At 40.2% G+C, this 18,049-nt stretch overlaps 1 protein-coding gene across 6 annotated transcripts in view; it reads right to left on the bottom strand.

Moving 5' to 3' along the window:
* Window positions 1-3,248: 3,248 nt before the first annotated feature.
* The window catches only part of LOC109910452 (N-acetyllactosaminide beta-1,3-N-acetylglucosaminyltransferase 2-like), a 35,757-nt gene continuing 20,956 nt past the window's right edge, over window positions 3,249-18,049 (bottom strand). For 2 of the 6 annotated variants that reach the window (XM_048600757.1, XM_048600756.1), the window contains exons 2-3: window positions 16,578-17,024; window positions 3,249-5,511 (exon numbers count right to left, since the gene is read on the bottom strand). In XM_048600757.1, the coding sequence (XP_048456714.1) occupies window positions 4,309-5,502 (1,194 nt within the window). In that variant the 5' untranslated portion in view covers window positions 5,503-5,511; window positions 16,578-17,024 and the 3' untranslated portion in view covers window positions 3,249-4,308. Of the gene's footprint in view, window positions 5,512-6,596; window positions 6,696-15,590; window positions 15,700-16,577; window positions 17,025-18,049 lie in introns of all 6 variants that reach the window. The other 4 variants (XM_048600759.1, XM_048600758.1, XM_048600762.1 and 1 more) reach the window with 4 other exon arrangements.

Here is an 18,049-nt window from a genome sequence, read left to right as displayed (position 1 = left end):
AACCCCGACTTGTTATGAACTAAAACATATTTCACTGAACTGAAGGAAAATCTTTGGATATCATGGCTATTATTCATTCGATGAATATGGCCAAGCCAGTGCCAATGTTTTGGGCTCAGTATTGAGTAAACTCCAGCTACCAAATGCCAGATCCCCAATCCACTTTTACCAAACCTCAGGAGGTATTCTACCAAAGGCGTTTAAGAACAGGGAAACCCTATTTCCCTTTTCCTCTCTGCTCGGTATGGATAAACATCAGACTCCCTTAAACTGGGTGCATCTTGTATCCGAGTGTGGCTGATACTCTATATGGAACAAGGAAATATCAAGATTTCCTGCTAGTTCAAGTGGAGCTGACACAATGGATCATTATAAAGTAAAAAAAAAAATTATGATTGGTCCTTATATGACACACATATCTGTTGTTTAGAAGAATGAGGGGCGATCTGAGTGGACTCGATAGGATATTAGGAGGCTGTACTGCTCTTAACAAAGAAACCAGAACCTGAGAACGCTGTTTAAGAATAGGATGTTACTCAAATAAAGTAGAAAGTTGGGAGGAGGTGGCAGCCATGGGCACCCGCATGGGCCCAAGCTACGCCTACCTCTTCGTAGGATATGTGGAACAGTCCCTTTTCTGCTGCTACACCGGCACGATCCCCCACTTCTTCCTCCGCTACATCGATGACTGTATCAGTGCTGCCTCGCGCTCCCATGAGGAGCTTGAACAGTTCATCAACTTTACAAACACCTTTCAGCCCAACCTTAAGTTCACCTGGACCATCTCCAATACCTCCCTCCCCTTCCTGGACCTCTCCATTTCCATCTCTGGTAACTACCTCAACACCAACATCTATTTCAAGCCAACCGACTCCCACAGCTAGCTGGGCTATACCTCCTCTCACCCATCCTCCTGCAAGAATGCAATCCCCTATTCCCAATTCCTCTGCCTCCGCCGCATCTGCTCCCAAGATGGAGCATTCCATTCCTGGACATCCCAGATGTCCTCCTAGTTCAAGGACCGCAACGTCCCCCCTCTAGTGATCAAAAATGCCCTCAACTGCATCTCTTACATTTCCTGCACTTCTGCCCTCAACCCCCTCCCCCCCACAAAAAAAGACAGAATCCCTATTGTCCTCACATATCACCTCACCAACCTCCGCATCCAGCATGTCATTCTCCACCACCTGCATTCTGACCCCACAACCAAAGAGATATTTCCCTTCCCAGCCCTACTGGCTGTTGGTAAGGACTGCTCACTCTGCGACTCGCTCAACTGCTCCACACTCCCCACTAACCCCACCACACCCAGCACCTTTCCCTGCAACCGCAGGAAGTGCTACACCTCCCCCCTCACCTCCTTTCAAGGCTCAAAGCAAACCTTTCATATCCGACAGGGGGTCACTTGTACATCCTCCATCTTGGTCTACTGTATCCGTTGCTCCCAACGTGGCCTCCTCTACATCAGTGAGACGAAGCACATACTCGGGGGACCATTTCATAGAGCATCTGCACTCTGTACAAGATGAACGATAACACCTTCCAGTTGCCAACCATTTTAACTCCCCCTCCCTGGGCGACATGTCCATCCTGGGCCTCCTCCAGTGTCACAAGACACTGTCCGCCTCGGGAGCCTACAGCCCGATGGCCTAAGCGTGGAATTCACCAGTTTTAAAATCTCCCCATTCCCGGCCTCATCCCGGGTCCAAACCTCGCTCTCATCCCCACCTCCTTGACCTGACACAACCTGTCCATCTTCTTCCCCACCTATCCACCGACTAACCCCCACTACGCCATCTGCATCTAACCAATCACCATCCCACCTGCCTTTGCCAGCCCTACCTATCCTCCCTCCTTGACCCGACACAACCCGTCAGTCTGCTCTCCCACGCATTCACCCCACCCAACTCACAGACCAATCCTCACCACTCCCTACCTGCACTCACCTACCACCATCCCACCTACATTCCCCAGCCCCACCCCTCCTCTCTCTATTTATTTCCCAACTCCCTTTCCCTCCCACATTTCTGAAGAAGGGTCCTGACCTGAAATGTCAACTTTCCTGCTCCTCTGATGCTGTCTGGCTTGCTGTGTTCACGCAGCTCTACACTGTGTTGTCTCTGACTCCAGCATCTGCAGTTCCTACTATAGCCTAGAGGTGCGGGGAGTTTGTTTTCTCTGAGGATTGTTAGTGTGTGGAATTCCTTTCCTCAGCAAGTATTGGAGGCTGGGTCCTTGAATATATTCAAGGTTAAGTTAGATATAACTTACAAGAACAAGAGAAGGGGGGCAGTTGAAGATTACTTGGTGGTGGGGGTAGGTGGGTGAGTGATGAGAGAGAGAGTGACAGGAAGGTACAGTCAAGACCACAAAAAGACGAGGCATGATCTTATCAAATGGTGAGGCAGGCTTGGATGCTCAAATGACCAGTTCCTGCTGCACAATGCTAAGTCTTCAAAATGTGAGAGTTAGACTAAGAGAAATGGACTGGTTGATTCTAAAATAATATTCATAAAACACTGCCACTCAGAAGACCAACCACAGTTAAATAATAACGGCTTCACAAAAGAAATGCAAGTTATAATACTACCATTCAGTTCAATGCATTTTTAAAGGCAAAGCTGTCAAAATATAAGCATATACCATTAAACAGTATTAATGTTTTGAAGAGTCACACTAGACTTGAAACGTTAATTCTTGTTTTTCTGTCCACAGAGACTGCCAGACCTGTTGAGTATCTCCAGCCTTCTCTGTGTTTGTTTCAGATTTCCAGCATCTGCATTTTCCAGCGTTTTGTATTCATACAATCAATGATGCACATTAAGATGCAAATGCAAATCATTCAAATTGATAACCTTACTGGAATTTGTGGAAATATGAAATTACATTGTTTCTGTAAATGTTGAAAAATCCCATGGAAGTGTTCAGCAATGTTCAGGTGTATTTTCATGCTCAATTTGATTACACCTTTTGTACTTATGTCCTTCCTTCACTCCAACCAAAAATGTGCTAGATACTTATATCTGCCAAATCCAGACACTAAATGGAGATCAGGGAAAAGATGTGGCGATGGGGAGGATATTTTCATTTTTCTGATGACACACAGATGATGAGTCTAATTAGCAAAGCACTCATCAAAGCTAAAATTAAGATCAAAGTTTTGTTTCACAATTATACCAATACTGTACTTTCATAGAAAGATTGATAGGTAGAAGATTTTGCTGTCGTGTATTTGTTTGAATAGAGTCTAAGTTATAAATTGGTTTTATTGATAAACATGCAGCCATTAAATAATCATCACATTCTGTACAGTTAGAGCTTCCTCCTTTGCAGTTTAAAAAAAACACATGCTGGAGAATTGTTACATTTTCAACCATTGCCAAGGATGATATTAACCAAATTTATTCACAGACAAATCGCACTTGAGGCTTTACAGACAAATTGACATTGTTTATAGTTTCTATTTTAAAAACAATTTGGTCTTTTGATTGGAATAAATAAAACAGCAGACATTCTTTCACATAAACCACAGGAAGCACACATGCTTACATATATTGGAAAATGTTCAGCAATCTTCAATAGATTGGAAATAATCTGCTGTGTGCCCAGAATTTTAATATAATCTCTGGATTTTTTATGTCTCCCATTCTAAAATTTAAATAGCATCAACTTTGCATTCACAAATTAGATTTATCAAACAAAATCTACTTACATTCTTCTTTGAAGACATGAAATATTGCCCTTCATGATGTACAGTACAATGTAATCAAATGATTGATAGTGAACCTCTAAAATTATCAGTGTACACATGATTTGACGAGACAGCATCACACTCCCTGCTAAAACTGTGCAGGGTAACATTCAGTAATCTCCGATGTATATAAAATACATTTTATTGCCCTACGATATACTGACTGATCTCCCCTGTTGTCATGATTACCAGAGCTCATTTTAATTGGATCCATAATCATCTCCCAGGATTTCCTTTGATGGAGAATGGAAAGTATCCTTTTTGGAAGATAGTTACATTTGAGACAGTGCAAACTGCAGAGTCCAAGACATTTCTGTATGTTCAGTAGGATGAATAAGAAAATCTGACCAACAGAATTGACACCACCTAGGGATTTCTAGAATCCTTTGGACCCATTAGGCTTCTCCCAGATCTGTTACTGGGGGTAGGCTCTGACATACACTTTCTCACAGCTTATTAGCATTGTAACATCAATATGTGTGCAAATAAGATAACCTTTTATAACCATTAGAAATAGGCCTCAACTCTCAACCATTTTCCTCCTCCAGTATTTTAGGTTAACATTTCAACTCGGGATCCTGCAGCCTGCTCCAAATTCTTATCATTTCTTGAGGATTTCTGCTGTGGACTAATATTAAGTTTTTATATGCACAGGTAACATGTCGGTCTTTCTGCATTATATCAAAAGTCCTGAAACCTTTGTGCTTTTCTGGAGCAAGGCCAAGTTTTTTAAGGCACATTCCAGTATACACATCATCAATTGGATAGAGTGTTACTTTATGTGACACATTATAAAGTCTCTTTGCCAAGTATCCAGAGTACAGAAACCCACCCCCACCAGCATAAGGAGGATACACCCCCTCGTATATACTCTCTGGAACATAGTATTTTAGTTTTTTCTCTCGATGAGGCCCTGCATTTGTAATAACATCACCAACAAACAGATCTTTGGCTTTGTCTTTGTCTTTGTCCAGAGTGTTCAAGTATTCCAGAATCTGTACAGTGTTCACAAAGACATCATCATCTCCTTTAAAAATGTATTGAATATCAGAGCATGATTTGCTTACCCATTCCAGAAATAACACTTCTTTCAGAGTTAGATTAAAGAATGTGTCCCTGTAATCCCACAAAAGAATATCTTTGTGTTGTTTACTCTCAAACTTTAGCATATCTGAGAGGTTAGGAAAATCATCTGCCGGAGACGACTTTCCCAGTAAAAAGATCCTAGCCACTGTCTTATTCCCTATAATTTCTTCTTTACCCCATGACTGACGTATGGCCTGCCTTCTATCAAAGTGTGATTCCAGTGACTTTATAGCCAACAGCAGTACAGGGTTATTCTGGCATTTAGCTGGTTGGTCAATTATTAATGGATAGCTCCTACATCGCAGGTAGGTTAGAAAATCCTTGAAACGATCCGGCAAAGAATCAAAATTACTGATCTCATCCTTTAACCGAAAGTTAGGTTCACATGTGTACATTGTTGTCATGTTTATGTTGTCCATCACAGTTCGGTTATAGAGAGCAGCAGTAACAGGGTTGTATAACTCATCCAGTTTGTGTTGTTCTCGATTCCAGTACGGCTTAATATGCACCAATGGCTTCCAAAAGACACTGTTAGAAATGATGACCTTTTTGCTGGAGTTTCTTTCTTGGTGGCCACTGCGTGAAATCTCTATAACTATATAAATGAAGAAGTTTACCATCATCAAAATCCCCACCAGCTTTGTCCTTTTGCGTCCCACACTCATTTTTCATACCTGTTAAAAGAAAAATTAAACATTTACCAAACAGACAGAATGAGAAGCACAGCCTCTCGCCACCAGTCAGACTGTTTGTACATGAACTGTACTGAGTTAGGCCCAGGATCAAATATTGAACGAGTGTTAGGAAAAGTAACTGGGTTTCTGATAATTCAGAGTAATTTCTGAAAACATGTTTTTAGTTCTGGTGACAGAAAGAGCTCCAAATAAAAATCTCCACAATTCTAAGCAGTTATTTCGAAGAAGATATTTAAGGGGGCGTTGCCAGGATTGGAAGAAATGGCACTATGAGGAAAGAGTGGACTGGCTGGGATTGTTTTCCTTGCAACAAAGGAGGCTGACAGGGCGATTTGATTGAGATGCACAAAACTGTAAGGGGCCTGGATGCAGTGGATGGGAAGGGGGTATTTATTTCAGCAGGAGAAGTCAGTGATTAAGCAGCACGGATTTAATGTAATTGGCAGAAGGATTGGAGTGAAAATGAAGACACTTATTTTCCCCAGTGAGGATAAGGGATCTGGAACTGTCTGCCTGAAAAAGCAGCAACCTTTGGCTCATTTAATTGGTGTGTGGACATATATCTGAAGTCTAGTAACCTGCAGGGCTACAGATGAAATGTTATGAAGTGAGATTAGGCTGGGTGTCTTTTTTATTGACCAATGCACATATGCATAAAAGTGTCCTCCTTCAGTGATGTTAATACTCTACGTTTCGACAATTTAAAATCTCTTGCTACTTTTCAATCACTAATATTTCCACTAGATTCCTGGTCCAATTTTACACTTCAAATTAAACAACAAACAACACAGTGAATCCTGCAATGACAGGAACATGCTAGCACCATTAATCAAAGTGGAAGTGGAATAATGCTGCACTAACATATCTGCGCACAAACACTGAAATACAGACACTAAAGAAAAATGAATGCAAAAATCAAAATAAAGACAATAATAACAACAGCAGCAACAATGTAAATGGAACAATCTGGGTCTCTTAGGAAATATAAGCCCCCTACCCCTCAGCTAAGGGGCTGATCTTTGCTGCGTTTTACCGGAACAGTACAGACCATGCACATTAATTACCTGAAAAGCCAAGAGTGGCATCTGCAACTTGGAGTGATCTCTCCTTCCCGTAACTCAGATCTTTCATGTCCATAAAATAAAACCAAAGATTCCATAAATCTGAAACAAAAACAAAGTGCTGGAGAAACACAAAAGGTCTGGCAGCATCTACATAGAGAAAAACAAAATTAACATTTTGAGTTCAGTGACGCTTTGTCAGAACAGTTCAGTTGAAGAGTCATTGGGTGAGAAACATTAACTGTGTTTCTCTCTACAGATACTGCCAGACCTGCTGCATTTCTCCAGCACTTTCTGTTTTTCCTTTCAAACCAATGACCTGCATCACCTGGAAGGACAGTAGATGCATGGTCCAAACACGGACAAGACAACTGAATTTCAGAGGCAAGGAAAGAATGACTGTCCTTGACATTAAGGCCATATTTGATCCAGTGTGGCATCAAGGCACTCTAATAAAACTGGAATCAAGGAAGAAACTCTCCACTGGTTGGAGTCATAACATGGGAAGATGGTTGTTGATGGTGTAGCTCAGTCATCTCAGCTCCAGGACATCTCTGCAAGATTTCCTCAGGGTAGTGTCCTCGGCCCAACCATCTTCAGCTGCTTTATCATTGACCTTCTCTTTCATTATAAGGTCAGAAGTGGGAATGTTTGCAGATGGTTGCACAATGTTCAGCACCATTCACGACTTCTCAGACACTGAGGCAGCGCAAGCCCAGAATCCAGCAAGACCTGGATAATATTTAAACTTAGATTGAGAGATGGCAGTAATGTTCATGCCAGGCAACGATCACCTCAAACAAGAGTGAACCAACTATTACTCCTTCATTTTCAATGGTACTCCTATCACTGAATATCCCACTATTAACATCTTGGGGGTTTGCTACTGATTCGAAAGTGAACTGGACCTGCCATATAAATACTGTGGTTACAACTGTAGGTCAAAACTGGGAATTCTGCTCTGACTCACCTCCTGGCCTCCAGTGCCAGTCCATTGACTAAAAGGCACATGAAAGGAACATGATGGAACATTCTCCGATTGCCAGGATATATGTAACTTTATCAACACTCAAGAAGCTCAACACCATCCAAGACAAAATCGCCCGCTTGATCAGTATTCCATCCACCAACTTAAAAATACACAACAACAGTTGCTTATAATATATTGTGGAACCAGCTTATATTAAGGCTTAGATCTAGTATTGTGTGGTGAGGCAGGGTTAATTAGTAATGTCATAGTGTTAGTAACAGCAAAAGATCCACTGGGGAATAGTGATCAGGACATCATTGAATTACTTGTTAAGTTTGAATACTCCAATCTCAAGAATGTTAAATCTAAATAAAGCCAAATGCCTATGTATGAGGGGGAAACTGGCCAAGTTTCAATGGGTAAATTAAATAAAGATTTTCAGTAATTGAACAGTAGGAAATATTAAATAAATAATTCAAAATGTCCAACAAAAATACATTCCATTTAAAAATAAAAGCTCCACAAAGAAGGCCCATTGCAGTGCAATCAGACAATTAAAGATAGTGTTATTTTAAAAGAGGAGGATCAAGATTTCATGAAAAACTGTAGGAAGTCTGAGGATTGAAAACACCAGCAACGGGGTCCCAAAAATTGATGAAAAGAGCAAGAATGGAATAGGACAGTAAACTAATCAGAAGTATGACAACAAATTGTAAGAACTTTTAGAGGGATATATAAAAAAAGCGAGTAGCTAAAGTAAACAATGGAAGTAAACAAAGACAGGAGCAATTATCATCGGGAATGCGGAAAAGGGAGAAACATGAATGAACATTTTGTATTTATCTTCACCGATTCATTACTGGAAATAGATAGTAACCTAGCAGCTAAAAAGTGAGGAAATTAACATCAATAGAGAAAAGTATTGGAGAAACTCAAGGGACAGAAGTCCAAACCTCCATGACCCGACAGCCTACACTTTACGGTACTAAAAGAGATAGCTGCAGGGACAAGGATACACCAGCTATAATTTTCTAGACCTCCTCAGTTTCAAGTATTATCTTAACCATTAAAAGTTGACAAATGCTACACTGCTTTTCTAGGAGGGAGAAAGAAAGCAGGTCAGTTATCCTGACATCAGTTTTTGGGAAAATGCTGACAGTTATTATGAAAGGAAGTCTTTACAATGACTTAGAAAAGGATAGATCAATAAGTCAACATGGTTTCCCTGGCTGCCATAGCTGTTCAAGTTTTTTGAGAATGCTACTGGTGGAGCAAATAAAGGAATACCAGTATATATGACTTCCAAAAGACATTCAAGGTGGTGTTAGAAAGATTAATAAGCAAAAAAAAAGGGCTCGTGAAGTTGCAGGTTATGTATTAGCATGATTAGAGGATTGGTTAACAGACAGAGGGCATAAATGGGGCTTTTTGTTTTGAGTTGGTAGGCTGCAAATAGTGGAATGTGACAAGGATTGATTCTGATGCCTTAGCTAATTACAATCTATATTAATGACTTAGTTTGCTGATGATACAAATTAGATGGAAAGGTAAGCTGTGGGAGAACCAGAAATTGCAAAGAGATACAGACAAATTAAATGAGTGGGCAACAAGATGGCATTTGGAGTATATTGTAGGTAAGTGTAAAATTATCCATCTTGATTTTAAAAAAGGTATCAAACTTATACATGATGTTCAAAGGGACGGGTATGCTTGAAAAATGCAAAAAGTTAGCATGCAAGTCCAATGAGTAAATAGGAAGGTAAACTGCATGTCGATCTTTATTACAAGATAATTGGAGTACATTAGTAAAGAAATCCAAATACAACTGTGCAGGGGTTTGGTGATACCACAAGTGGAATACTGTGTTTAATTTTAAGGAAGGTACACTAGTATTGGAGGCAGTGCAGTGAAGTTTTACTAAATTGGTCCCTGGGATGAGAGTATTAGCCTCTAACGAAAGTGTGAATGCAGAGGCTCTATATTCTCCTGAGTTTAGAAGAATGAGAGGTGATCTTGTTGAAATATACAAAATTCTGAAGGGGTTCGATAGAGTCAATGCTGAGAGATTGTTCCTGCATCTAAAAGATGGGAATACAGTCTCAGGATAAGGGGATGATTGCTTAGGACCGACAGAAGAAGGAAGTTCTTCACTCAAAGAGTTAGCAATCTTTGGAATTCTCTCCCCAAAGGACTGTGGATATGCCATTAATTAATATATTTAAGGCTTAGACAAACAGATGTTAGTCTCTTTGGGCCTCTAGAGATATGGAGAATAGGTGGGGAAGTACAGCTTATATCAACATCAGCCATGATATATTGAAGGCAGAACAGGCCAGGCTGTACGGTTTACATAAAAACAGAAACAGAAACATAGAAGATAGGAACAGGAGGTGGCCATTCAGCCCTTCGAACCTGCTTGGCCATTCATCACGATCATGGCTGATCATTCAACTCAATAGCCTAGTCCTGTTTTTCTTTTTCCATTTCTTGTGTTGACGCCCTCCATCACTAATACTCACTAACAGAAGTGTGTACCATCTCCAAAATGCACTCCAACAACTTTCCAAGGTTCTTTTGACAGCACCTTCCAAAACCATGTCCTCTACCATCTTGAAAGGCAAAGGCAGCAGATACATGGGAACATGATTAATCTCGGGTAACCCTCCAAAATCAGTCATGATCCTGACTTGAAAAATATATATTGTTGTTCCTTTACTGTTGTTGCGTCAAAATCTTCAAACTCACTTCCCAACAAAGCTGTGGACATCCCTACACCAAATGGACTGCAATGGTTCAAGAGGCAGCTCACTCCCACCTTCTCAAGGGTAACTCAGGAAGGGCAATAAATGCTAGCCAGCCAGTAATGCCCAGAAGAACTTCCTTCTTCTGTAAGAGTATTAAAAAACAGCTTTCTATTTTAACATAGCAGATCCTCTAACGGTTAGTTTGTGTAATCTGACATTTTCCTTGATAATACATTTTAGAATTCAAATCAGCACATTCAAAAGAAAATTCAAAGCTACTCTGTGATATTGTAGAGAAAAATAGCATTTATAATTGGTGAAACAGTGGACATACAATAGAACTGAAATATGAGCAGGGACATGATGGGTGTTGAATTTCAAGCTTGACATTTTCAATAATATTGATAATGCTCTGATTCCAAACAGTGTTAACATGTTTTTTTTAAACAAAGGGCAAAAAAATGACCAGACTGACAGTGATTTTTGTCTTGAACAATTATAAAATTCCATCGGTTTCTGCCTCACTCACATCACCTTTGTAAGAATTATGTGCTTTTAAATATTGTTGCTTGTTCTCCAAATTTTAGGTACAGTATTTTATAAATAGTTGTATTGGATTTTGACAAACAAGAAGTTGACTGCTATGTGAAGAGCTGTTCACATTGGTAAGACTAGACATAAATAAAGGAGGTGATGTAATGATTAACCATAACATGTCATACAAAACGGGACATTTATAGAGACAAAAACTAGGAAGTTAGAACAATTCAGAATTATTACACAGAAATTAAAACAATTTAAAATGATTGAATCTATTGGTGGAATGTACAGTTTAATAATAACGCACAGAAAAAGAATGAAGTGTAAAAATAATAGGATAACAATTACAGGAGATTTCAATGACCCCAACATTAACAGGGATAGACAAATTGCGACAGGCCGAGAGGGGTATAGTTCTTAAAATCCATCCAGGAGTGATTTTTATGCCAGCATGTAGAATGTCCTAGAAGTGAGGTGATGGTGCTGGAACTAATTTTAGGGGAAAAAACGCTAGGCAAGTGGAAGAAGTGTCAGTGAGGGAACATTTTGGTGATCGTGACTGTAATCAGGAAGATTTCAGGTAGTTTTGGAAAAGAACAAAGTTGAACTGGGAATAACTGTTCTGAATTGGGAAAATGTTGATTTTAATAAGACAGTATCTGGCCAAAGTGGACTGGGAACAGCAACTTGTTGTAAAACCTAAATGAGATTAGTGGGAGTCTTTGTAAAAGGAAATAGTGACGGGGCAGGGCCAACATGTTCCTATAAAGACGAAAGAGTGGGATCAACAAGTCAAGGGAATTGCTGAGGAATGTACAGCATTGGATAAGGAAATAAAAGGAAGCTTATGATAGGCACTGATGGCTCAAAACACCAGAAACCTGGAGGAGTATAGATAATGCAAGGGATTTACTGAGAAAAGAAATTAGAAAAGCAAAGAAGAGACATGAAAAAAAAACTGTGGAGTAGAATTAAGGAAAATCCAAAGTTGTTTTCTAAGTATATTAAGGATAAGAGGATAATTAGGGAATGAGTAGGGTCCATTAGGGACCAAAGTGGTAATCTGTACATGGAGCTGGAAAACACAGATGAGGTTTGAATGATTACTTTGCATCTGTATTCACTGTTGAAAAAGACAATGTAGGTATAGAAATCAAAGAACAGTACTGTAAAAAACCTGAACATATTAGCTGTTGTAGCAAGCTTAAAATTAGATAAATCCCCACGCCAAGATGAGATATATCCCAGGCTGTTCCAGGAGGCAAGAGAAGATATTGCAAGGGCCCTAATTTTCAAATCCTCTCTGGCTACAGGATAGGTGCCAGAGTACTGTAGACAGCCAATGTGGTGTCATTATTCAAGAAGGGTGTTAACGATAAACCTAGGAACTATAGGCCAGTGAGTTTAATGTCACTGGTAGAGAAACTACTGGGAAAAAAATTCTGAGGGACAAAATTAATCTCCACTTGTAGGCAAGGTTTTAGCAGATATAATCAGAATGGCTTTAGCAGGAGGAAATTGTGTCTGACAAATTTGATTGAATTTTTAAAGGTGGTGACTAGGTGTGTCGATGAGGGCAGTGCAGTTGATACAAAAAACAAAGTTGCTGGAAAAGCTCAGCAGGTCTGGCAGCATCTGTGAAGGAACAAACAGAGTTAATGTTTCGGGTCCGATGACCCTTCCTCAGAACCGTTCTGAGGAAAGGTCACCGGATCCGAAATGTTAACTCTGTTTTCTTCTCCACAGATGCTGCCAGACCTGCTGAGCTTTTCCAGCAACTTTGTTTTTGCTCCTGATTTACAGCATCCGCAGTTCTTTCAGTTTTTATTTATGCAGTGCAGTTGATATTGTCTACATGGAATTCACAAAGATTTTTTAACAAGGTCTCACACGGGAGACAGGTTATTATGAAATTAAGAGGCCACTAAGAGGGGTCAAGGCAATTTGGCAAAATAGATCCAAAAAAAAAAAAAAAGGCTTACTGGCAAGAAGCAGTGGAATTGATGGCGTGGTGAATAGTGAAGAAGGGTGCCTTAGGCTACAAGGCGATATAGACAGGCTGGCAGATGGGCTGAAAGTTGGCAAATAGAATTTAATCCTGAAAACTGTAAAGTGATGCATTTTGGGAGGACTAACAAGGCAAGGGAATACATATTAAATGGTAGGACCCAAGGAAGCACAGAGGATCAGATGAACAATTCTTGAAGGCAACAGGACAGGTGGAGAAAAAAAAAGAACTGCAGATGCTGGAAATCTGAAACAAAAACAGAAATTGGTGGAAAAACTCAGCAAGTCTGCCAGCATTTGTGGAAAGCAGAGTGAACATTTCAGGTCCAGTGACTCTTTTTCAGAACTGATAGCAGGTAGTACAAGGTTGGTATTTATGCTAAAGATGGGGAGGGTGAGGAGCAAATGACAGGTGGAGCCCAGAAAGAGGGAACAGTTAGGCAAACAAAGGAACAGGTAAAGGTCAGCCTGGGGGAATGAATTGCTGTTAATGGGGTCCATTAGGAGCTGACAATGGGTTGTTTGTGGTAGGAGCCCATGTGATGACAGAATTTGGTGTGTGGGGTAAGGACAAGGGAGAAAGTGCTCAAGCTCTAAAATTGTTGAACTCCATATTGAATCCACAAGGCTGCAGGGTTTTCAAGCGGACAATGAGGTGTTGTCCTTCCAAATTGTGCTGAGCTTCACTGGAGCACTACTGCAAGCCTGAGACAGAGATGCTGGCCAGGGAACACAGTGGTGTGTTGAAGTGGTAGGCAACAGGAAGCTCAGGATCATTTTTAAAGATAAAATGTAGGTGTCCTACAAAGCAATTGCCCAGGCTGCTTTTGTATCCGCAATGTAGAAGAGACCACATTGTGAGCAGCGAATACAGCTTTTTTTTTCTTTATTTATTCATGGGATGAGGGCATCACTGGATAGGCAGCATTTATTGCCCATCCCTAATTGCCCAGAGGGCAGTTACGAGTCAACCACATTGCTGTGGGGCTGGATTCACATGTAGGCCAGACCAGGTAAAGATGGCAGTTTCCTTCCGTAAAGCACATTAGTGAACCAGATGGATTTTTCTGACAATTGACAATGGATTCATGGTCATCATTAGATTGTTAATTCCAGATATTTTATTGAATTCAAATTCCACCATCTGCCATGGTGGGATTCAAACCCAGGTCGCCAGAACATTATCTGGGTCTCTGGATTAACAGTGCAGTGATAATAGGCCACTGGGCCATTGCCTCCCCTATGGAGATAGTAGACTAGATTGAATGAAATGCAGGTAAAGCCCTGCTTTGCCTGGAAGGTGTGTTTGGGACATTGGATGGTGAGGAAGAGGAAGTAAACAGGCAGGTATTACACCTTCTGCAATTGCAGGGGAAGGTGCCGTGGGGTGTGGCGATGTGCTGGGAATGGAAGAGGAACGGACCAAGGTATCCTGGCGGAAACAGTTCCTGTGGAATGCTGACAAGGACAAGAGGGGAATATGTGCCTGGTGGTGGCATCCTGTTGGTAGGAGAGGATGAGGACATGTGGAGAAAGTGGTTAAGTAGGGATATTGAATACTGGATACAAGAACAAGGAGATTATGATGGAGCTGTATATAATATTAGTCAGGTCACAGCTGGAATACTGTGTGTAGTTCTGGTTGCCACACTATAGGATGGGTGTGATTGCACTAGAGAGGTACGCAGAGGAGATTCCTCAAGATGTTGCCTGGGCTGCAGCAATTTGGCTATGAAGGAAAACAAGGCAGTCCGGTGTTACTTTCCCTGGAGCAGATTAGGCTAAGGGTGGACCTTACAAAAGTATGAGGTGCGTAACTAGTGTAGATAGGAAGAAATAATTTCCCTTAACGGGCAATAACCAAGGGCACAGATTTAAGGTAAGCGGCAGAAACCTTCACAATGTTGAATAAGTATTCAGATGAATATTTGAAATGCCATAGCATAGAAGGCTATAGGAAATAGGATTAGAGGAGATAGGTCCTTTGTGACTGGCATGAAGGTGATGGGCTGAAGAGTCTTTTTCTATGATATAAAATTTGACTCTAAGATTCAAAATGAATTGGATGTTTGCACGTGTTTGATTGTAATACTAAACTCTGATTGTAATTGTGTTATCAATGGTGTTAGCAAAGAGCAATTCAGAGGCTTGTAGCACAATAGCAGTGTACCTACCTCTTGGCCAGAATGTCCCAAATCAGAATCTGACAGTCTCAGAGGTGGTGTTGTAAAACACCCAAAGGATTTGATATATTAAAAAATAAATCAATTCAGACTTCAAATCATCTGCATTTGTTAAATTTTGTTCATTATAACTTGGAATGTAGCTATTAATTGAGTAATTAGGTCAGTAGACCATTGATATGAATGGAGGATTGATCATATTGATTGTTTTAGGAATAATAAGAATCAATTGCTTTTTACCAAAAAAAGAAGAAATAATCCTGGATCTTCAAGCTAGAGATGGAAAACAGTGTTTTCTGAAAAGGAGCAGCAAACAGTTGCACAGGTTCACAGAAGAAAGTAATCAGACCCAGAACTGGCATTGACATGTTCCATGAACGATCAAGGTCTTGCCTGATTTCTAACTATTGTCCAGTTGTTAATTTTTGTTTTATTGTTTTACTAACTCATTAATCATCTTCAATTTGTTACCAAAACTACTGTCCACCAACCATTTGGCTGGTTAAGAACCCAACTGAATGCTTAAGAAACTTGTAGAACTTTAAAAATTTACCTTTGCTCACCCAATTTTATTTTTCTTCCCTCTTTGGCTGTTAGCTTACATTTGGCACATAATTCCACAGGCACCTTCCACTCATGGGCATCACAGCTGAGCAGCTCATCTAGTGTCGAGTGAAAATAATATCAACAAGCCACAATCACCCAGAGGGTGAGAGGATAGAGTCATGAAGATGTGGGGCACATAACACAAGTTAAAAAGGGGGAGGGTTGGATGAGCATGAGGGGTAGGGCCACGCAAGTGGGAGGGTGGTGGATGTGATCAGGATAGGGAAGAGGAGAATGAAGGATTGGCATCATCAGAACCAAAACCTATCCTAATGTTCCATATACCTCTTCAGGGCTCAATTCACTGGAATCACAATTTTTAGATATCAATTTTATCCTTCCAGATTTAGAATTTTAAAAGCTAGAGTTATCAGCCATGACCAAATAGCAGAGCAAATTAGATGGGCCAAACAGCCTAATTCTGCTCCCATATCTTGTGGTCTAACTGAGATCATTCATCATTCAGAGAGTGAGAATTCCACTCAGAAGGAGTTCTGGTTTTCCAATTCAGTTATTCCATGTACAACATTTAACCACATTCTAAAAGTATTACACAGCATGGAATGTCTCCGGGCTTAAAAATAAACTTTTAAAGCGATCATGCTGCAATAATTGAAAAGAATGACATCTGTTACAATGACCTACATAATATTGCAAAATGCTTTACAGGAAACAAGTAAATGTCATCAATAATGAACATATATGTAAAGGCACAGCAGGGAGAGGGAGGAAAACCATTTCAAACCCTTCTGTGGGTTGCAAAAGTGAAGGTAAATATGCAATGAAGTTCAGGAAAATGAAAAATGCAATTTCTCTGAAAGGCTGACTCCAGAGTGAAGGCCCAGAACATCAGCAGTAGAAACAAAGCACAGCTCAGAGTGTTCACAACTCTTGACAATGGAGCCCAATAATCAGGATTTTGTAACAACATTACCTCTGGTGAATAGTCCACTCTGCAATGAATGAAGGTTCCAGCCACATTGCTCAAGGCAGCTCAGTCCAGTGGTAAACGACGAGAAAGTTGTTGAATAGTATAACTGCACCAGCTTCTTGGGAATCTCCACAGGATTTCCACAGAAATTGACCAGTGTTCAATAAAAAGGACAATGTTTTCTCCTTATCAGCTCAATCTGTTAAAGTTTCAAACTGAATTACATGCAAATATGTAACTGCACAGGTTGGAAATCAGACTCATTCAAACATCTCTTCTCAGTTCACCAACACCCTTTCTTCCCCCAAAGCAGGAGCAGGGCAGGGGGTGGGTGGGTCACTAGAACACCTACGGGAGGCATCCTGCTTGCAGTCAACACAAAAGAATGGGATTTCCTTCCATATGATGGATACTATATTCTGTGCATTGTATTCCAAGAATTTTCTGTATCTGAAACAAACCAAACAACTTGTATTTATAAAGTACTTTCGATGCAAGAAAAATCTCAAGGCTCTTTACGCAAGAATTTAAAACAAAAGTATGACACTACACCACATAAGGAACATGTCTAGTTGTCATTTTGAAAAGTTTGCTCAACAAGGACGATTTTAACGTACGTCTTAAAGGAGGAAAGTAAGGGAGAGAGGTGGAGAGGTTTAGGGATGGAATTCCTGAGTTTGGGGCCAAGACAGCTGAAGGTGCAGTCAGCAACAGTGGAGCGATTTTAATCAAAACACTGAAGAGTGCAGAACCAGCAAAGCGCAGATATCTCACAGGGTTGAGGTTGGAGGAAATTACAGAGACAGGGAGGGGCAAGGCCATGGACGGGTTTGAAAACAAAGATTAGAGTTTTAAAACTGATTTATTGTTTAACTGGGAGCCAATGAAGGTCAGTGAGCACAGAGTTATGGAATGGGACTTGCCGTAGCTTAGACCTGGGCAGAGTTTGGATGACCTCAAGTTATAAAGCATGAATCAGGGTGGTACCCTGGAATTATTTAAAATAAACACAATTAAAAGTGTGAAGAAAATTGAAGAAATGATCATCAATGCTAAATTCAGAACTGACTTTATCAGAAAACAGTTCAATATTTAATACAATCTCACTGGGCACTTTTACTGTTTACACAATAAATTGCATTAACACTCACCTAATGAAGCACTGTCATCTTACTGTGATCTGCTGTTTTTAAAATTGGTTTCCAATTTCAGATCAACTTCAATAAAATCTCCATTTTACGATATTATAGATTAAAATTAAATTTAAAGATGTCAGTTTTATTATGCTGAATCCAAAACATTTTCAAATATTTGTCACACTTCAACAACAATTTTGGCAGCAAAGGTTGTTAAGAAAATCCTTGACTTAAAAGCTGTTCAGTAAAGCTTAATATTTTAAGTTGCAAATAAAAGTTTGTCAAATAATTGTCAAACATCAAGGTTTTCATCAGAAGAATCTCGAGGAAGTACAAGAA

Source organism: Rhincodon typus, chromosome 9 (genome assembly GCF_021869965.1).
Source record: "Rhincodon typus isolate 14 chromosome 9, sRhiTyp1.1, whole genome shotgun sequence".
Classification (NCBI taxonomy): domain Eukaryota; kingdom Metazoa; phylum Chordata; class Chondrichthyes; order Orectolobiformes; family Rhincodontidae; genus Rhincodon; species Rhincodon typus.
Note: the sequence above shows the minus strand (reverse complement) of the source record. Positions and strands in the feature narration are given on the sequence as shown.